This window comes from Mytilus californianus, unplaced genomic scaffold (assembly GCF_021869535.1).
Source record: "Mytilus californianus isolate M0D057914Y unplaced genomic scaffold, xbMytCali1.0.p SCAF_7, whole genome shotgun sequence".
In the NCBI taxonomy this organism is placed as follows: Eukaryota; Metazoa; Mollusca; class Bivalvia; order Mytilida; family Mytilidae; genus Mytilus; species Mytilus californianus.
Window position 1 is genome coordinate 112,744,497 of NW_026262723.1, and position 22,556 is coordinate 112,767,052.

General features: G+C 32.3%; 2 protein-coding genes across 2 annotated transcripts in view; both read right to left on the reverse strand.

The window, feature by feature from the left end:
* LOC127708016 (polycystin-2-like) overlaps positions 1-22,556 on the reverse strand; it is a 109,184-nt gene that overhangs the window by 48,689 nt on the left and 37,939 nt on the right. The gene's annotated exons all lie outside the window — the stretch shown is intronic.
* Positions 1-22,556, reverse strand: part of LOC127708012 (uncharacterized) — a 63,862-nt gene that overhangs the window by 40,716 nt on the left and 590 nt on the right. Inside the window, exon 2 of the mRNA XM_052212803.1 lies at positions 977-1,168. Within this exon, the coding sequence (XP_052068763.1) occupies positions 977-1,168 (192 nt within the window). The remainder of the gene's footprint in view (positions 1-976; positions 1,169-22,556) is intronic.

Below are 22,556 nucleotides of genomic sequence, written 5' to 3' on the forward strand. Positions count from 1 at the left end.
AGATTTGCCTCCCCTTGTTACTTCATCCGGGTTTTAGTTAGCATGTGGTTTAAGCAGAGAGCATGTTCCAGCAACATTTTATTATGTTTTTGATTTTGTTTTCTTTATCAATTTTCTTTATCATTACCCAGATCGGGTTCAGGTGCTTCATATTGACACTTTGTTAATTGTAGCTTATTGATACCATGTTTAGTATAATTGTATTTTATTGTGATTTTACTTTTTATTGCATTATTATAATAAAGCACCTTTTGCCAAACACTATAAGTTGTCAATTCTAACGTATATCTTTGATTTTTTAAGTCGTTTGTGTGTCGTTCTGTATTAGAATAGTGAAAATAAATATGTTTTTTGGACTTTTTGAATAAAACAATTCGCTTATCAGAAAAAAGAGCCGTCTCCTAAAACCTATATATGAAAGAAGAAAAAATTACAACAGGTATTCAGATATAAACTTTGGACTGATTAACTTAATTTTGTAATATGATATTGATATAAGTTAAAGCAGAACATATTTTCAATGTGTTTGTTATTATGTATTATATTATAACCATACATATATGATCAAAACAGAGTAAAGACACTTTGCATAATGTACATAAAAGTATTTATAAGTTCCCAGATCCAATAAAATTTTGAATCCACTATTTTGAAGATTGGTTTGTTTATTCGTTCAAAACAAATGTCCACCATTTTTCACGTTCATGAAATAAAATATACACACGATTTGATCTGTACCTCTCATCATGCTAATTACAACACGGCAATTTTAAATTGTCGATCTGGATCTAATTACTTTACAGGAAGACATAAAATCACCTCGAGTTTTGGTGTGATTTGTGTTGTTCAGATTAATTTTTTATGCAGTGTTTAATAGACTTTCGAGTTTTGTTTTTATTGTTATGTCGATATCTCTCCACCTTGTGTGTTTTAATGGTTCCTTTTGTATCGTAATCTTCTTTTTACAACGACTTACCGTTTGTAAGCAAACATACTCTTGTCTCTAGATCGTCACTGTCAGTAACCATTCCAGTTACCGTGTCATTTGTTACATTTGCTCTTGTTTGTATTCCTTTGCAGTTTTTATCCGGACTTGAATTACTGATATTACACGATGACCAAGGGGTCCATGTAAATATTACTTCAGCTTCAGAGATAACTGTTTGATCTAAAAATAAAAGACGATATATAGTAGCTGTCTTGTAAGTGTCCAATCTATATGCTACCGTTTAAATTGGGTATAGAAAAGCAAACAACAATCAAAACTCATAAATAGAAGAACTATAGACGACAACACCATGAACAAAAGCAAACAGAGGAAAAGACTAAAAGAGTCCACAAAACACTACACAAAAACTAAAGATTGAGTCACACAAGAAAAAGTTTATATTCTATTATGTAGTTACTGAAGCTAGATCAAAGCCAATAACAACTAATACAAACCCATATATCTAAGACTATAATAGTTCTGACACTGAACTGCAGTCAAGTTTAGCGTTTGGTAATTCATTGATAACATTCTAGCGTATCACAAACAAACAACTTGTAACGTCTCATTTCATTGGCCGAAAGATTCAAATACGACAACAATCGATGTGTGCACGTGAATTGACACAGGTGACCGACAATGGCATGTACTATGTTACTACGAACGTAAAAAGATTTTAAAAAATGTTTTTGTAATGCTGTGTCTTTGCCTGATTTTCAAATATTGGGGTCGATATATTATTGTAAATATCGAAACAAAAGATTGAAATGTAACATCGGCGATGATTTTTCGTTTGCACTGATGTGTGAAACTAAAAAGATTAAAAAAAAATACTTGTGTAATGATGTCGTTGTTTATAAGTACAATATAAATGTACTGTTTTGATTTTAATTGTTTTTTTATTTCATACTAAGATGAACCTACCGAAAGAATAGAGCTTTGCATATCATATTTGTGCCCGTGTTGTTTTGTGGAAATACAAAAATATAAATGTATATACACAATTGATTATGAATGAAATTGAATTATTGAAAGAAACATCCACATGTTCTTTTACAGTCTCTAATTAGTTTTTAACCTATAGTAAAATGTATTTTTTTATATGCCGTGGTTAAAATGTATTAGTCATAATGTTATCAAGACGAAGTATTTAAAACATATTTCATTTGCGGATTCAGATGTAGATTACTGGTAGTACATCTAAAAAAATATTTTGTTTACCAAAAACTAAGTATAAGTTTATCGAGAAAGATGCAACATTAATAGAAATACAATAAAATTCAAGGTACACAAATTTAGTATATAAAAAATACATTCTCATCTAAAATTAAAAATTCTCATTCACGGTCATTTGCCATAATTCGTACTCAAATATGTCGAATTATAGCTCATAAGACAAACGTATGCAAAAACGAGAAAAATAAAGGAAAACACGTTTTTCTTTTTATCAAACATTTGAAAATCGAGAATCTGGCATATTGAACACCTGGGGAATGCTGAACTGAATCTTAATAAATTAACTTGCATTTCTCAGGCCTGTATGCCAGCATACGAACCTGGTGTATGCTAAAGTCTACATTTAATTTATACATTGTATCTCTCAGGTCTGTATGCCTGCATACGAACCTGGTGTATGCAGAACGGCCAATATTGAATCAAATGTTGTATTTCGCAGGTCTGTATGCCAGCATACGAACCTGGATGTTTCCAGAATCTTCAATGTAATGCATTCGAATCAGTAGAGCATACAAACATGGTGTTGCCAAAATCCTTTACTTCAGTAGTTGTGTTTTAACACCGATTTCGATTTTCTTTAAACTACAAGTCTACGACTGACCTCTAAAATTTTCTCCCCATAGGTAAACAGAAAAGCGTTAATTTGCAAAGCAAACTGTTAAAGCGTTTACTGTTGTAAATCTAAAAATGAAAACCGATTCTCAAGTTCCACGACTATGATCACTTTCATATTGACATGCAAGTTATCTGTTTTGTTTTTTGCAAATTAAAATTACGGAAAAATGAGGCCATCATAATTTGTACTGCAAGGTTCCAAGTTGTTGACAAAACTTTAAATGACGTCAGGGACCTTGTGACGTAAGGCGGAGGGAATTACAGACGGATAGCACAATGAGGGCCTTGACTTACGCGAGCTTCTTTCACCAGTACACTTAATTAAAATAATAGCAATTAATTACAAAACAAAATTGTTTTTTTATACTTTGTATTGGTAATTGATAAAAAATCAAAGAACAAATGGACTATTTATCTGCGTTGAATGACCTCTAATAACACCGTATGTCACGCGCTCTTATATGACGTCATTTCTAAATGTAAACAATGAGAATGATCAATGACGGAGTTCCCGTCACGGAGAAGAAAATGGACAGTTCATTGAAAAGTACGCTCTATTATCATCTAAATTTTAATATACCAGAAGCAAAACAGAATGTTAGTACATTTAAGGTAAGTAAACCTCGCTGTTTTTGTACATTTTCCACGAATTTAATAGAACACCCCCTTTTTTAAAATTGACTCAATCCGACCTGAAAACTGTTATTTATATAATAAGATTATTGATTATAGATGCTAATTGTGTTTTCTCAAGAGGTTTGTCCACTTCAATCAATTTCATGCAGGACATCGTGTGGCTAACTATCAAGCTGCCCCCCTCCCAAAAAAAACCCAAAATAGCCTTGCAAGACGTCATAAGTATTTGGACTACCCCCCCCCCCCCCCCCCCCCCCCCCCCCACCCCACCCCGAAAGCATTTAGAGAAAACAAATGAATGGGAAATACGATTAGGTGTACATCCACAGTGATGTCTCCTTGCATTAGTTCCAGAGGCGGATTTAGGGGGTGCTTTGTGGGAAAAAATTGGTTGATTATTGCGGAAAGCATGACTGGAGCGATCCATCTCTGAGGTAGTCAGTGTCCACCCCTATCCCCCATATGCAACTGTGGATCTGCCACTGAGTTAAGTCTCCCGGCTTTTGTTTTAAATTGAAATTCAGCCCCTATCCAGATTTTCAAAATGCATGACCAATGTCCTTCAGTTAACCCATTCAGTTCTTATTCTAACAATTCTTAGGGAAACAACTGTCCCAGGTAAGGGCGAGGGTTGAGCGCTCACATGTTAAAACCGGCCACACTAGTCTTTATGTGCCTGTCCCAAGTCAGGAGCCTGTAGTTGAAGATGTCATTAATAATTGGTTCATGTATGTCGTATTTCTTTTTCGTAAATTGTTTTGCTATAAATTAGGTCGTTAGTTTTCTCAAATGCATTGTTTCTTATTTTTCATGTTGGAACCTTTTATCATCTGACTATACGATATTGGTTTTCTCTCATTGGTGAAGTCCGTACGGTTGCCTATACTTGCTTACATCCACTTCATTTGGACTTTGGTGGATAGTTGTCTCATTAGCATTCATCCCACATCTCCTTATTTTTACAAGGAGGTTGTATGATGTTCTCCTTGTTTGGGAAAACTGTACATTTGTCACATGATCATGCAGCATTCTGTGATGTGTGTATGTAAGAAGCTGTTACAGGGTAATTTATGAAAAACTATCAACAAAATCGAAAGACAGACAGAAAACTTTTGAAATTTAGTGATCAATAAAAACCAAAAAAGAAGTAATTCAAACAAATCAAACATATATTTATTGCGAAAGGATCTGAACAGCACATTTCAAGAGTGTTCAAATTGGAAAAATGAATGTTATTAAGGAAATTACATATTTCATTGATCTTCAATCATATGCATGGTTACACAAAAACTTTCAAGGGAACGACTTCAATTCAACCACTAAGAACCCTTAGTTCAATAAATTCTAAAATCAGTAACTGCGATAATGTTAAAGTTATGAAGTGTATAATATTTACATATATATATACGTATATAATATGTAGTTTCAATTTCTCGTTTCAGCATTTTTCAAACAGTGGCTATATCTTTCATGTAACTATTTATGTGTTGCTTATGAATTGAATTGTAACACTTCTTAGTGACTGGATAGGTTAAACCAATGCCTTCCTAGAAAACTACGACACCAATGAACAGCACCTGACCTTTTGATGTTCCTGCTTATAAAGTAAAAATAGCTTCACTAGAAAAGGACGACACCTAGAAAAAGCATCAATTCTTTGGCTTTCCTGATTGAAGGATTTATTTTCATAACTCCAGTGTATATGCCAGTATACATAATTTTTACCATAGTATAGTACTATAAATTCACTAATTTTCATATCTAAGCCAATCCAGTTAGATACCGACTTATGATATGCAGTCAAGACAGATCATTGCAAATTGTTTAAATTAACGATAATTAAAATACATGCATGTTTGGCATACATCTTTTTACAGCAAATTGTATACAGACATCCCCCCTAAAAGCATTTAAAAAAATACCAAACAAGAACTTTGTCATACACCATGTTGACAGGCAGAAATGCAAACACAATGACTTAAAAACTTTGCTGTATCACTATCTATTTAGTATGCATATTGCCATCTATATCAGATTTTAAGACAGTTCCATTTTCTATCCATCAATTGAAGTTACTAACTTAGAGCATGATGAAAAATAATAGTTTTACAATTTAAAATATGAATACAACATACGGCTAGTTAGAATTCAAACCGTTCAGCTTGCTAAATATCCAATAAGTTCCACCAAATATGCAGAAATTTTAGACTGGAGGCAAACCCTACACAATTACACTAGCTCATTGAACACCAGCTTGGTTGGACAATACTTAAATGTATGTAAAACTATGATCCAATAGAACATAGGTGGGTATACAGCAATCAAATCTTGTATATATCCAAGTAAAAAAAAAAATAAGTGTTCACCGTACACCAGTGTTGTATGCAAGAATACCGTGAACTGAAAATGTCAAACAAATATGAAAACTTTCATGTTCAAATGTGTATAGGACTATAGGTCGGTATGCCGACAAGCAAACCTATGAATTCCATTTTTTTCAAAAGAGTTTATTGAAAAGCGGGTTGATATACAGGAATAAACCCCTGAGTGTTGCAGTTAAGAATTGAGAGATTTCTTTCAAATTCAAACGAAGTTGAAGGCTATACATAAGTAATTCCTTACATCCATGTAATTCAGCCTTTGATGGAGATATGTCTCTTTCACAATCATACACATCTCCTTATTTATGTATATAGTAAATAAGAAATGTTACTACACAGTAAATGCTTAGCATTCAGGCATACAGACTTGCCACTACAAATATGTATCCAGAATAAGGTTTTAGAATCCATGCAGGCATACCTGGCTGAAAAATGCCAAAATAAATAATAATTTAAGTCTACATACACCAGGTTCGTATGCAGGCATACAGACCTAAACTATGCCAAAATAAATATATTAAAGGTTCTAAATACAACAGATTTGTATGCAGGCATACAGACCTGACAAATACTAGTATACGCAGAGAGTGAGAGTTTGGCATACGCCAGGTCGCAGCATACAGACCTGACAAATACTATAGTATACGCATACAGTGAGAGTTTAGCATACACCAGGTCAGTATGCTGGCATACAGACCTGACAAATTCTAGTATACGCATAGAGTGAGAGTTTAGCATACACCAGGTCGGTATGCAGGCATACCGACCTGACAAATACTAGTATACGCATAGAGTGAGAGTTTAGCATACACCAGGTCGGTATGCTGGCATACCGACCTGACAAATTCTAGTATACACATAGAGTGAGAGTTTAGCATACACCAGGTCGGTATGCAGGCATACAGACCTGAGAAATACAAGTAAGAGAAAAAGACTGAATTTAGCATATTATTCATTGAAACATCTGAAATAAAGATGGGTAAATGCTATGTTATGTATATATAGCAAAAATGGCATAAAAGTATAACAAAAATGCAGAATGAGTAATATTTTTAGGTTTATTTGCTTCAACTATTTCCTGGGTGTTGAAATAGTTCATTCTAGCATCCTATGAAAAAGGTTAATGATAAAATGATGAAGTTTTGGATTCGCATAAACAAAAAAAGACCAAAATTCTTGCAAAAAAATTACAGACAAATATAAATAATGCTATACAGTGACTTTTTAACGCGAAATATATCAATCATGCCAAAAGATGTAGCTTTTTCACACAAAAATGAGTTAAATGGCATATGAGAATTTCTAATTTTAGATGAGAACGTATTAAAAATAAGGAGACGTGGTATGATTGCACATGATACTTGATCTTCTTTGTAAATATTTACAATATATATTAATGTGTGTCGGTTTTTCAATTGAGAACAGCAAAACAAATAATTATAGATTCATCGACTATATATCGGCGGAGTAACATTTCCTTTCACTGCACCAATGTTTTGCCATATCCATTTTTCCCTAAACAAAGCACTGTAACCTGCTCTGAATTTACTGAGAATTTCGGGATTTATTTTCAAAAGGAAGTAAACTGAATTAGAAAAAAAAAACACTATCCCAAGTTGAATCCTAAAACCCAATTCTCCCTGCTTTAAACAGTTACTAGATTATGCCATCAAATGATGTAAATGTAAGTTGAAATCTATAAATAGTCATTGGAATCCCTTTTTTTCTATTTCTATGTATTTCATATCTATAAAAAAGGTTAAGTATAAGTGATTCTAATTTTAGGGTAGATTAAGTGGCTGTGATAAACTTGCGATGGAATATGAATAGTTATAATTATCCAGAACTATTAGAGAGGAGACAGTTGGATTCAAAACTGTTTATTCTTTGTATATAACAAATTCAAAAATTTAAATCAAAATACCGTATTAAAACTATTGCACAAAATAGTATTGTTAAATTTTACATGCGATGATGCACTTTATATAAGCTAGCATTGCCATGAGATAATCAAGTACACAATTAATTCTGTACGTGATCAGTCCCTTCAACTTTGAATCGTTTAAAGTACGCGTGCTCTACTTTCGCAGGTGTGCTTGGGCGGCAGGGATTAAAAGTTCATATGAGGTCGAAGGTTTGAATTGACCAATGACAACGATCGTTCCTTAGCGAGTTGATCTTATAAAGTTTGTTTGACTGATTACGTCGCACGGCCATTCGTTAAGCTTGGCCGCATTTAAGGGTATGGTGAGACATTTATCGTATTAGACTGATCACTTAGACGAGAAACACGACGGGAATGAATAATGGAGCAGGATCTGCTTATCCTGACTAACCACCTTAAATTATATTGAAAAATGACTGTTTCCAATTCGTTTAAGATAATGGTTTGGTTAAGTTTATTTATAAATCTTCTATAAAGAGAAGGAGATGTGGTATAATTACAAATAAGAAACTATCCACTAAAGTTGACATGATGTAGAAATAAGCAATTTTTATTTCTCCGTAAGGCCTTTATCAATGAGAACAACTCTTACCGTATGAACACTCTTTTTTTTTTGACTTTGTATACTTAAGAATTTCGACCATATTTTAAGTATATCAAGATGCAATTTGCCTAAGAACTTTTCACAATTATATTTGATATCATATGTACTAACCTATCATTTGTCTTTCGTATTCCAGTAATTGTTTTCAGATAACTGGAATACAATAGTCTAACGATTGTCTATAAACTATTTCTAATAACTCCTCATTCAAATCCATTAATCATATTTCCTCAAAACTTGTATTGAAACGTTTTAAATGTTTTTTGTACTCATTAACCAAAGTTGAAGCCTATGCTGATTAAAGAAGCGAAAACATGCTGTTAAAAGATACGAAGACAATTGTCTGCATCATGACGTTGTTTGTTTTTTAATATTTACGTAAAAGATTACTTTAAAATCTATATACTAGTATGCAATTGTTGTCATCAGTTGCGAAAAGTGTAATGTTTTAATCATTTATAACCTAAACACACACACAAACAAAACCCACAAAAGACACACATATGTACATTATTATTGTATTCCATTAGCCAATTGTAGTTTGTTTGGTAACATATTGTCAATCATGCGGTATATTGGTTTATCTATCTTCGTAAGTCTCGTTTGTTAAGACTATTTGACATAAAAAGTTGAATCACAAAAATACTGACCTCCGAGGAAAATTCAAAACGGAAAGTCCTTAATCAAATGGCAAATTCAAAAGCACAAACACATCAAACGAATGGACAACAACTGTCATATTCCTGACTTGGTACAGGTATTTTTATTGTGTAGAAAATGGTGGATTGAACCTGGTTTTATAGCGCTAAACCTCTCACTTGTATGACAGTCGCATCAAATTCCATTGATTGTTTTTATATTACGCAAGATTTACTAGAACTTCAGAATATATGGTCAGCACGGTTTCAAAACTGTTTGTTTGTTGTTACGAATTGATATATCAAGATGCGTTGTCGTCGTTTTGTCGGACTAAACAACCAAACAAATATGATGTTAATTTTATTACTAATATATTTAAAACAATTTTAGAGCTGTAAAAAACAACATGCAACCACATAATGCACTATACGGAAACTTGGTTGTTGTTCAACTGTAAATAGCAATACATCAAATTCTATTCATTCTCTCTGATAAAAGCAATTCAATATAAGGCAAAAGCTTAGAATATCAGACTGACAATAAATTTGTACTAAACCGTGGTGAATGTATTAGTACTTTTCAGAATTTTAGGCGCTTCAATTTTTTAAACGAGTCCTCATGAATCACATAAATTAACGGATCCTTACGATTTGGTCACTTTTACGACCGATACTAGACTAGTTAGTTACTAGTTCTTAAGAGCTATTTATTTTATTATTACGATGGCCTTAGGGCAATTTTATTTGGTTAGATGTTATCACGGACAACTTCGAGCAATTAACGTGCATTTTATGATATTTTTACGGATATTTACGAGAATGTTCTGGAATCTTACTATTTATCGAAAGTGTTACGTGTTTGTTATAATCTGTTTGCGTGTTGTTTCCAATATTTACAAGTATTTACGAGTCCTTACGATTTTTCAGCTTTGACATCTTTCCCATAATCTTTATCACGTAAAGTATACGTATCCAGTCATAATATAGTCGTAAATGAACCGACTGAAATCGTAAGAAGCACCTGTAACAATATGTAAACAAATCGTCAACTATAGTGTGTGATAACATTTTATGAGGGAATTCTATGTTTGCTATTCCACTGTTCATTCCAACGCATTTATTGACAATACCACTTTATCAATTAGAATGATTTTTTTGCAGTGTTTCAGGAAATGATTTTACATTGAAGTCATTATTTGTGAAACATTTAATGTTTAAAAAGGGCGAACTTTCTGTATAAAGTCAATTATTATGTAGATTTTTGAAGCCCACACTTTCTATTGCCCTAAACACTCAAATAAAAGATCCCAAAACTATATCAATACAAGACGACATGTTTATGAAATTATAGCAAAACTTTTGGTTGACAGATTTTTATTCGTTATTGCAAAATAATGAACTTAAAATATCTGACATTTTCTCCCTACCCAGTTTACCCCTATTACTTGTTATGATATGGACCAGTCATTGTTATTGAATTTTATGCAATTTGATCGGATTAAGTTATTATTAGATATCTTCAAACTGTTAATGCTTTTCATACATGACAATTGATTAAATTAGAACGTGCATGAATCTGTACAGTAACTTAAATGACCTTCAAACTGGACACTGGACGAGTCAATAGTATGTTTAATCAATGAAAGTAAAGGTATGAAAGGTAAGAATTGCCAATTCTTCTATTTGCACAAAATTTTCCGAATACAAAGTAGATATTTTTTTTTAAAAGCCAATTGCGGAGAAAAAAGAGAAAGTTTACAATTAAGACGTTTTATTCAATTAAACAAGACATTATTTGAAAAGAAATGCCGAAATACATTTTACGCACGGCTACACCAGGTAAAACCATGGTTTATCTTAACAAAAAAAAATATTTTTCAGTCTCATTTGAATCTATTAATTACAATTAATCCCAAACTAACGTAGTCATTAAATAAAGTCAAAATATGTCCGATCTGCTTATTTTTGGACATCAAAAGTCAATACGATCGTTTTAAGGTCAATTTCGTCTACCTCACAAAATCTTGTTAGGCACTATAACCCGAACAAATCTTTTTAAAAATATGGAACGAGCTTTTTACCGATTCTTGAGAGCAGTTTTTGGATGGTTTCTTGCTGATGCGAGCAATCTAAAATGCTTACGGATTGTAACAAGTTGCTTACGGAAAAAATGATCTGTGGTCATTTTAAATGTCAAGAATTTTACATCACCTTCAATGATCCTTAAGAGTGTTTATGAGTCATTACAAGGTGTGACGAGTTGTTTACGGATACAAGCGAGCTATTTACGGATGCTTGCGATTGACTTTGAGTTGGCAAACGTAAAGACACGTGAGATGAATCCGTGTATGTGAAGGGGGTATAAGATACTTGCTTATCAATTTCTAAATGTGTTGTTTACAACCCAAAAACAACAAACAAAATGAAATGAATTCAGATAGTCAAATTGATAAATTGTTACAAAAGTAGAATAAATAACATGTAAAATATGTCTACACACAAATTAAAAAATGTTCACACAGTAAGCAACAACTACTGACGCATCCTATGTCTCTTGTAGACCTTTTCTTGGATCAATTCTGAATTATTGATGCACATATGTATGTACCTCCATTACAATTATGGTATGTTGTTATCTCTCTTTATCGGTTGAATTACAGAACAAACTGTAGATATCAATAAATACATATCGGTCATTCCCTGTAAATAATCATAATCTATGAAAGCAGACTGTTTTGCGGTACCACCTAAAATCAGTCCTGGAACAGGAAATAGGTTGATTATAAATGCAGACTTTGTTCTAGGTCAGGTTTTGAAAAAAAATACTTGGCCTAATTTAAGGTTTTGTGACCAGATATTTTATGGAATACTTAAGTCGTTTGGTTTTCTGTCTCATTGATGTATACCCAACACCTCCTATTATTTATATATGAAGGGAAAAATATGATAATTTAGTGACTTTAAGTATTAACTGAACAATCGAAGATATTATAAAAAAAAGATGTTGTATGATTGCCAATAAGACAAATCTCCATCAGAGATCAACTGGCATAGAATGTAATAACTATGGGTCATCGTATGGCCTTCAACGTTGAGCAAAACCCATACCGAAAAGTCAACTATAAAAGGCCCCGAAATGAAAATAACAGAATGAATAAACTAAAAAAAATTCTTATAAAAATTATATTGAACAGCCCGACAGAATTACGTTAGTAAAACAAAACAGACATATAATAAGCACCGGTCTATTAAAACAGTTATTTAGTAGTGAATATTTGTTTTCAGTACAAAAACGCAAGTTTGAATAATCGCACCTGTTCTCTCTAAAAAAATGATTTAAACTTTGTAGTGTACTACTTTTATGACAGATTATATCAAAATTATAGAAATGTCTGTAGGTTGTTACTTAAAAGAGGACAATATTATATTAAGGGGATCTATATTACAGTTGACAGCTTCAGACATACTAATTGTTGATCTTTTCAAACTAGACAAAATTATTACTTTAACTAAACTTCACATACTTCAAATTGTTTATACATTTAATTTCACTCCTACTTACTATAATATGCATATTTATAAAGAAAATAATTCAGAAGTTGTCTGAAAACAATGTGTGCAAGTAATATACAGTCCGCACTATGCACTCTATTTAAAAACGAAAATCAAAGGACGATAACTGTGTCCTCATACCTAATACAGGTCAAAAACAGAATGATGTAAACATCTAAGTTAGACCATAGCAGGGATGAAATACAGTAAAAGAAATAGAACATTTATATAATTGAATATGTAGGCAGGTCTTTCACAAGCAAAACTACCTGTCTATAGAATATAAGGGCATACACTACAGGCACGGAGTCACTTTCTACTACGTCTTCACAGCACAAGGAACAAAGCATGAATCCCTTTGAATTGTATTTAATGTCATGAAATTCAAATACGAAATACTAATGTTTAACAGCAGTAACCAGTTTGTGTTTACCTAATACCTGTTCCAATAAATAACAAGCTACACATAGATTTATTGGAACAGAAAAATCACTTTCTACACGGGCCTAACAAATCATTCGGGAAAAGTATAAACCAAACAAAATCATCATATATACCAGCATGAAAATTGTGACGCCCGACGCGCGTTTCGTCTAAAAAAGATTTTCAACGACGCTCGGATAAAAAAAAAATAAAAAGGCCATATTAAGTACGAAATTCAGAATGGTTATGGAAAATACAGCTACGATAATTTCTTCCTAAAACAAGATACAGAAAGAACATCAGCGTTTAAAAAATAATATTAAGAATAGGAAACTAAATATCGTCTTTTTTTTGGGTAAATTCATAAACACAAATTTATAAAAAAGAAAATCGCAATTCAAAAATGAAACTAGTAGACCTATAATGATCTGAAATGGTCATTTTGGTATGGACAGCTCGTTAAAGACCGAATAATAAATTATTTAGACGTTTTGAGTCTTTCTGTTTATTTCAGATTTATACACTGCGGTAAATTTATTACTGTTCAAACATTTGTTTTTCTTTCTTGATATATTTGTTTGTTTTTATAATGATATATTATTGCTGTTCGGTGTGAGCCAAGGCTCCGTGTTGAAGACGTAGTTTGCATTTAATTGATAAATTCAACAATACTTACCGTTATCTTGATGATATTTTTCGATAAATAATCACGAATTTTCTAAATATACTGCCGAAATTTACCCAAAGGATCTTACTTTAAATAAATCAAATTTAAACGGTAATAACTGTCCTTTCTTAGATTTAGATATTTCGGTTTTACACGGGAACCTCCACACTAAAATTTACGACAAAAGGGTTGATTTTTCGTTCCCTATTGTTAATTTTCCCTTTTTTGATGGTGATGTTCCTTTGGCACCATCTTACGGTGTTTATATTTCACAACTAGTTCGCTATTCCTGTGTCTGTTGTGACGTTTTCGATTTTAACGAACGTAATCTATGTATTACTGGTAAATTATTAAGACAGGGATTTCGTTACCACAAATTACTTAAACCTTTACTAAATTCTTCCATAAATATAAAGATTTGGTTTTGAAGTTTGGTTGTACCTGTAGAAAACTTATTTCAAACAGGATAGCACATCCTAATATTTACATATTTACGGAAATGTTGTTTATCGTGCCCGGAAATTTAGAAATGATCCTGGTAAACTTATCGATCCTTAAATAAACGTATTCTAAAAGGTTACCAATTCAACACTGTAATTAGATCATTGAATATTTTTTTTATTGTTATTAATATTTTTTTTTATTATCAGTAAATTAAAAGCAAACTAAATAGTATTGTTATATACATATACACATTCATGGATCTACAATCTGTCGATACCCGTATCTTGGCATTGCACAAGGTCATGTTTTTCTCTGACTGTTTATGACGTCTTTACACTAAATCCATTGGATTTTGGATGTGTACTGATTGATAATTTAGTCTTAGATGCATGATTTGTTTTAGTTGTTAGTGGCTTTGAACTAGTTGTCAGTAACTGTGAGTACTCTCATATCTGTACGTTGTGTCTTTTTGTTGTTGGGATGTACAAGTGCCCGGCCACGTCCACTCTGTGTAGTATTTCTATTTGTGTCCATCTGATGAGATAAGCCTTTTTTATACTGATGTTTATAGTTTGTTCTTATGTTGTAATGTTACACCACTGTCCCAGGTTAGGGGAGGGTTGGGATCCAGCTAACATGTTTAACCCCGCCACATTCTGTATGTATGTGTATGTCCCAAGTCAGGAGCCTGTAACTCAGTGGTTGTCGTTTGTTAATGTGTTACATATTTAATTTTCGTTCATTTTTTGTACATAGATTAGGCCGTTAGTTTTCTCGTATGAATTGTTTTACACTTGTCATTTCGGGGCCTTTTATAGCTGTACAGGACTATGCGGTATGGGCTTTGCTCATTGTTGAAGGTCGTACGGTTAGCAATAGTTGTTAATTTCGGTGTCATTTAGTCTCTTGTGGAGAGTTGTCTCATTGACAATTATACCACATCTTCTTTTTATATTTGACCTATAATGGTTAATTTTTACAAATTGTGACTTAAGGAGTTGTCTCATTGGTACTCATACCACATCTTCTTATATCTATAGATAATAACGCAATGCTGACTGATATACCTTTTTTTGACATTTTTACCTATCATGTGTGTTTGTTTGTTCTGTTCGCACATTGTTGTCAATATAACGGAATTTTACGCGACTGTCATACAAGAGAGAGGTTTAGCTAGCTATAAAACGAGGTTTAATCCTCTATTTTCTACATAAGGAAATGCGTGTATCAAGTCAATAATATGACAGTTGTTTGCCATTCTGTTTGTTGTGTTTGAGCTTTTAATTTTGCCGTTTGATAAAGGACTTTCCGTTTTGAATTTTCACCCTTTAACCCTTATGTAATAGTACATATCAACATCACACTGAAATAGAGAGGAGAAAGATACCAAAGAGACATTCAAACTCACAAGTCGTAAATAAACTGACAACGATATGGCAACCAAAGAAAAAGACGAACAGACATGAATTGTCTTGAAAGTACTTAATTGACTGCAAGCGAATTGTGTTAACAGTAGAGAATTAATCGTATTACATTAATTGACTGAAAACTGAACACGACTTAATAATATATTGTTTAGTCTTTTCAGATGTTGATAAAAATCAGAATGAACGTTTAAGATTAAAACACATTTACTGGTGTAACATACATGTTTCCAATAGGATTTTAAAATTTTGCCAACAAGTAAAAAAGACAAGAGGAACAAACAACAATCCTTAATATAATTAAAAAAAAATTGTTCAGAGAACAATTTGAGGTCTTTCTACCCCAAATAGACATATCTAGAGAGGAAAATATAAATCTTAGTTAAAATGTCAATTCTAGGGTCAGATAACAGCTTAATTTATGCTGATTCCGAAATAAATATGGTTTCATATACTTTTACTAAAAATAAGGGAGATAAGTAGGTACTTCCGGTTTACACATAGCTTATTCTGGAAACATTTGAACTGACTTCACACTGATTCCAAAGATATAAAGATTTCGTTATACATGAAAATAATGCAAAAATGGCTACATCCGGTTTACAAATTGTCACATCCGGTTGGCATTCAAGGTCATATATCTGTAACCAAATGAAAAAGACCCTCTAACGTTATCCTAAACCAATAATAAGTAAGAGCAAAGGTTAAAATCAAGAACTTCAAATCAAACTTTGACCTTGATTCAAATTTCAAGGTCATTAAACAAGGACCTTAAATCAATAGACCCTAGGTCTCTACTATATATGGTAAATTAGTAATATCACCATACGGCTAATTTGAAATATAAGAGTGGGAGAAACTTCCCATCAAATGTCTACGTTACCTTTCAACCAAAATGTATGTGTTACGACCTGTCGCAACTAACTATTCTGTAAAAATATTTTGTCGATATGTTAAACAATTTCTGGAAAAAAGTGATAACAAGCCAAAATCAAAATTTAGAACATGACCTTGACCTATGACCTTGATCTTATTTTCCTTTGTTATGGACCAAGGACTTCAAATCAAAAGACCCAAAGTCTCTATCACTTATGGTTTGTCAGTTACAAATACATTTCATTTATATCAAATACAGAAGGGGGAATAACTCTCATATGGAATCTCTATACCGCTTCGGTCAAAATTAACAAAAACATCATGAGAATACAACGAGCAATTTGGAAAAATAAATGTGTCGGTTTCTTCTACGGTTGCGAAGTGTTAGAAAACAGTATTCTGGGAGATAACTCTTACATGGAAAAGTATTCGGTTAAGCGGTGTCAGTTTTAAAAGCGTATAAACTTTTCGATATTATATACCAAATATCTAAGCAGCATCTTGGGATACAACCAAATAGAAAAGGAAAAAATTAGGCGGAAGAAAATAAAAATAATGATCAGAACAAAAGCAATAGGTCCTTTCGGGGTAATGTGGAAAGATCCAATATTTCAAAAGCAATCCAAATTTAATAGATGTGTTTATGAACAATTATTTTTGGTTAACGGAAATTCAGGATTTTAAAATGGTGGAAAGACATCTACTCTAAGCGATTGATTAAAGTCTTATAGTTGTTCAATCATTCAATCGTTAAAACTACGCTTTTTATGTACTGTCTTAATTGTTATTTAAAGGATTTCATTTTTATAAGTTTATAAGTTTAATAAGTCGACACGCTTTTATATCGTTGTGTTCTCATCTGACAGAAATTTCACATCGATATACTGTGGCTACTAAAATACATATGCACAGCATTACACCCGTTTATTGAAGGATGATGTTTTGTATTACGATAATGGCTTTTTATGTACAAGTGGAATGTTAATATTTGTTCTGACAGAATTTTCAAGTTGCAAACATGCGCAAACTTACTTGAATTGTACGTAGAAATTCATTGCTTCCAATATTAACATATCGATCTAAATACATATCGAGGGTTGATGTTACAGAAGAGACAATTGATCATGTTGATTGTGCATCTTCTAAAGAATCATTAAACTTTGTTCATCCTGTAATGTCTCTTAAATTTTGTTTAATTATAATGTTAGCCTATTTCAGCAAAATCTCTTCGTTCGTATTTATTAACGGTTTTAATACAGATATTAGTAGGACACAACTTCTTTCGATGTCTGACCATTTGATATACAACAGGAATATTTCTTCAAAATACAGTATTTCTATACTACATTATGATATAGAATTTATTTGTACGAATTTAAGAATTTGCACTAAAACTGAGGCTAGTCATTATTTTCTCCTGTTGGCAGCAAGTACAAATATTTTTGTGATACAATTATTGTTTTTTTTCTACAAATTTTGCCTTTTTGTACTTCATAAATTTTTGATATATTAATTCCAAACAGTTGCATATAATTTTACAGAAAATCGACGTGACTTTGACCTGGATCGCACAAGGGGCCATAAAAAGAACTGTAAAATGAGCAGTTATTTTTGTATATACGTCTCCTTAAAAAACAAGAAGGCAGTATTTTGATAAAATTTATGTGAACATTTATTTGAACGATACCTTTCCGATTGCAGGATAACAATAGTATTTTGTATATATATTATAATAAAATAATTTTATTCGTGAAATAATGGATCCTAAAGAAACTTTGCCTAACCTAGAGAAACAGCCGCTATGTCCGTGTAAGGTGTAAATCGTGTGCAGTAAAGTCAAATCTATATAAAAGAATACGATCTGGTATGATTGCTAATGAGATAACTCTCCAACGCAGAACAATTGACGTGGTCATTATTTTATAAAATATATTAGTTGAAATTTACTCTTGTGTAAGTAAAAGAGAGGTAAAAATTGTCAGAGGGACATTCAAACTCATAATTCTGACAAACAAACTGACAACGCAATGACTAAAAAGAAAAAGACCAACAGACAAACAATAGTACACAAAACACAACACAAAAACATAAGGACTGAGCAACACGAACCGCACAAAAACTGGGGGTAATCTCAAGTGCTCCGGGAGGGTAAGCAGATCCAGCTCCACATGTGTCACCCGTCGTGTTGTTCATGTTAGTACAACCCTGGTAATAAGTCTAATTCAGAAGGTCACTTTCGGGAAAAGCAGACGGGATTATACATTTGTAGTTACGACATCAAGAATATATCCGCTATCATCTGTGAAAAGGATATTCCATAACGGTCAATCAACTCGTGATTGCGTCCGTAAAATTTAAGAAGCGATAATTTCAACTCGACCACTTGGAACTTTTGATTAAATAAATAGCTTCCTTGTGAGCAGCAATCCTTTATCAAGGAAATCATGATAGGAAATACATTTGGTCTTTTGTGGAGAGTTGTCTCATTGGCAATCGTACCACATCTTCTTTTTTATAAGCCCTGGAAAATTGTATCAACTGGGAGATATATACTCCGTATAAATGTATAACTTCATTTAGGTTATGCTAAGATGAAACTGTATCATGTTGCTTAGCATTTCGTCTTTGCAATCAGTAATATTCGTATGATTTCCCCCAATACTCAAATTTGACATCAAGTTTAAACAAACTGTTTTGTAAGTTATTAAAGAAGCTGGCATGAAAAATGTGAAACAATTGGAGATGAAAAAAAAACATTTGCTTAGTTTATGATTAAAGTAACTACCAAAACACAATTAAGGCAGGCAACAACGAATGACAAATGCTTAATGTCATTTGTTGCTGTGTAATATATTTGTTTTTCGTTCATTTCTTTTGTACATAAGTTAGGCCGTTAGTTTTCTGGATTGAATTGTTTTACATTTGTCATTTCGGTGCCTTTTTCAGCTGACTATGCAGTATAGGCGCGCATTGTTGAAGGCCTTACGGTGACATATAGTTGTTAATTTGTGTGTCATTTGGTCTCTTGTGAAGAGTTGTCTCATTTGCAATCATATCTCATCTTCTGTCTTATAATTATTTACAATTACTGACTTGTTAGGCAAATACCTTGACAAAATTTAGGCGCCTAATTGTTAATTATTAAAATTTAACGTAAAAAAATCGGGAAAACATCTGTTGATAAATTGGAAAGGTATTAGGAGAGCAACTATTGTAAAATTATAAGAAATTACAAAAGTTAATACAGTTTTAAATAAATAGACTGAATATATTTTGTTAATTATTTTGCTTTAAATCAGGCTATTATCTTACTTAACATTATGGGTTGTGTTCATATTAAAGGACGAACAGTTACCTATAGCTTCTGACACCGACGTCATTTGGATACCGGTAAATATTTGTCTCAAATATCATTATCTTTATAACGAAAATAAGCTGAAAAAAGTGAAATAACAAAAATGCCGAGTTCCGAGGAAATTCTAAACGGAAAGGTCCCTAAGCAAATGGCAAAATCAAAAGCTCAAACACGTCAAACGAATGGATAACAATTGTCATGTTCCTGACTTGGTACAGGCATTTTCTGAACTAGACTTGACTAGGACTAAATAAAACGCTATCAAATAAAATAAAATAAAATAAAGTTATATGAATCGCTTAGACTTGATAAGACCTTTTTCCTTAAATTTAAGGCAAAGAAAAACTAAAGAAATAATCAACGCTCTTACGTAGAAGAAATACCGACAAACAATGTTAAGAAAAAAATGGAGGAAAGGAAAAACATGGTATGTATAGTGTCCGGCTAAGATCGTGGTTTTTTGAGTGATTTGATTGGTTTTTTTGGAGTGTGACCACCTTTTTTTCGAGTGAATATGTAAAAAAATGTAAATAAACAGACTTCCTCTTTGAAAAAGACGTGATATAGAAGCTTGAATTTAATATACAAGGTTATATATGATATGTTACTATTTGAGATAAAAAGATATTATCAATCCGATATTATTTTTCGTTAAAAAAGTTAAATTTAGCCTTACAATGCTTTTATTCCAAAATACAGAATAAAGCCATTTTATACACATACCAATGCAAACACTTTACAAAAATTCTTGTTATTGCATTGAAAACGACATTTTGAGACTAAATTCATTTCTATATGTCCATGTTTTTTTCGAGAGCAGTCCATGTTTTTTCGAGTGCGTCCGTGTTTTATCGAGTGATTATACAAATTTCCTATAGCTTAAAGTGTTATGTGTCAGTTTATTTACGTTTAAAAACAATTAAAAAAAATTCAAATTAAGTACTTTTCAAGGCACCAAACCAATGCGTTCATCAGTTTGATAATGGTGTACTAACACTTACATTTTATAAACAAGTATCGTTTATTTGTATATATTGTTGTTTGTCACATCTTATAAATTACACTAAAACACAACCGCGAAATCACGGACATTTAGAGCGTGATTGAAAGTATGTAAACTGTTGTAGGATGAATTTTTGTTAAAAGATTTTTTGACTGGAAATTTCAGGAAAGGTATCTTTAACATGAACGGATGTCTATATAACATTTTTATTTTTCACCAGATTAAAAGAAATGGGATTTATGCACAAAACCGTCAAATTTTACTGAAATCTGGAAATGGCATCGGACTTAATAAGGTGTTGACTTTTAAGAAAGCAAATTAACTCTAATATGGGGTGCTTGTTACGTCATATAAATAGATCCATAATAAAAACCCAATAAACCACAACCACTATAAATTGACGACGTCACAATGAGATTTGTGCACAAAAACGCCATATTTTACTGAAATGGCGTCAAAGTTTTCAGTGGGAAACTTTACAATATTAGAATCCAATTAATTCATGCATTCCATAGATTTGTTTTCTCTTTACATGACATGGGTCGTTATATTCGTTAATTTTATCCCTTGCTTACGCTCGGGATAAAATTCCAATATAAACACCCAGGCCATGTGAAAATTTTCAACAAATCTATGGCTTGCATGAATTATTTCTTAAAATATACCGGTTCCAGGGGTCCCAAGACATTGGACCGAAAGAATGTTTGATACCGGTTCCTGTTGCTCAGGTACACAAAACATTGTATATAATCAAGTTAATAATTAAGGGTTATTTGTAAATTTATCAAAAATCTGTGTAATTATAAACAGTTCTTAACGGAAGGCTTGTCTATGACTAAAAAGTCCGTCCAATGACGGAAACAATATCCGGACGTCTTTATTTTTGTTTTCCTCCCAAAATAACCCAAACGGAATAATCATAAGCGAGGATGACAAATGCGACTATGCATGTTACCTATAGGACCCAGAGGCATGATGATTAATTTATTGTGGAAAGAAAAAGATAGATGTACAGTATATATTCGTGATTTCAACAATCTACTGCAAGCATAGACAATTTTGATTGAGACGTACATACATATAGTGTGTTAAGCTGATGAACTATTCATTTCATTGTAAATTATAGATGAAATTTAATTCAAATTTCGCTGTCAATGGGAATAAAAATGGGGCGGATTTAGTGTGTGTGTGTGTGTTTTTTTTTTTTATTAATGGATTTCGTTTTGTGGAGCTCTGACTAATTTACTAATTTACTATAGATCACCCCCAGTTTTTGGTGGGGTTCGTGTTGCTAAGTCTTTAGTTTTTCTATGTTGTGTCATCTGTACTATTATTTTTCTGTTTGTCTTTTTATTTTTGGCCATGGCGTTGTCAGTTTGTTTTTGATCTATGAGTTTGACTGTCCCTCTGGTATCTTTCGTCCCTCTTTTAATGGAGTTCTATGCCAGCATGGAAGCTCTGACTAATTTGCTGGTGTTCCATCGAGAATTAAACTTACGATGAAAGTTGTGGCACTGACACGTCGATTAAAGAATCGCAAAACAGATATACAACTCATAACTTTATACACCAGACGACGATTTAATTCATACCAATCACACCTTCTGCGCTTGAATGAAAACAGTTGCAAAATTAGGAAAAAAGATAAAAAATTATGAAAACCAAAAAATTCATTAATTTTTGCCAGATATCAAAGATCTAAATAGTCAACATGTTTTCTTTTTGTAATGCTGTCAGTTTTCCGACTAGAACAGTTGTTACGTAATTTA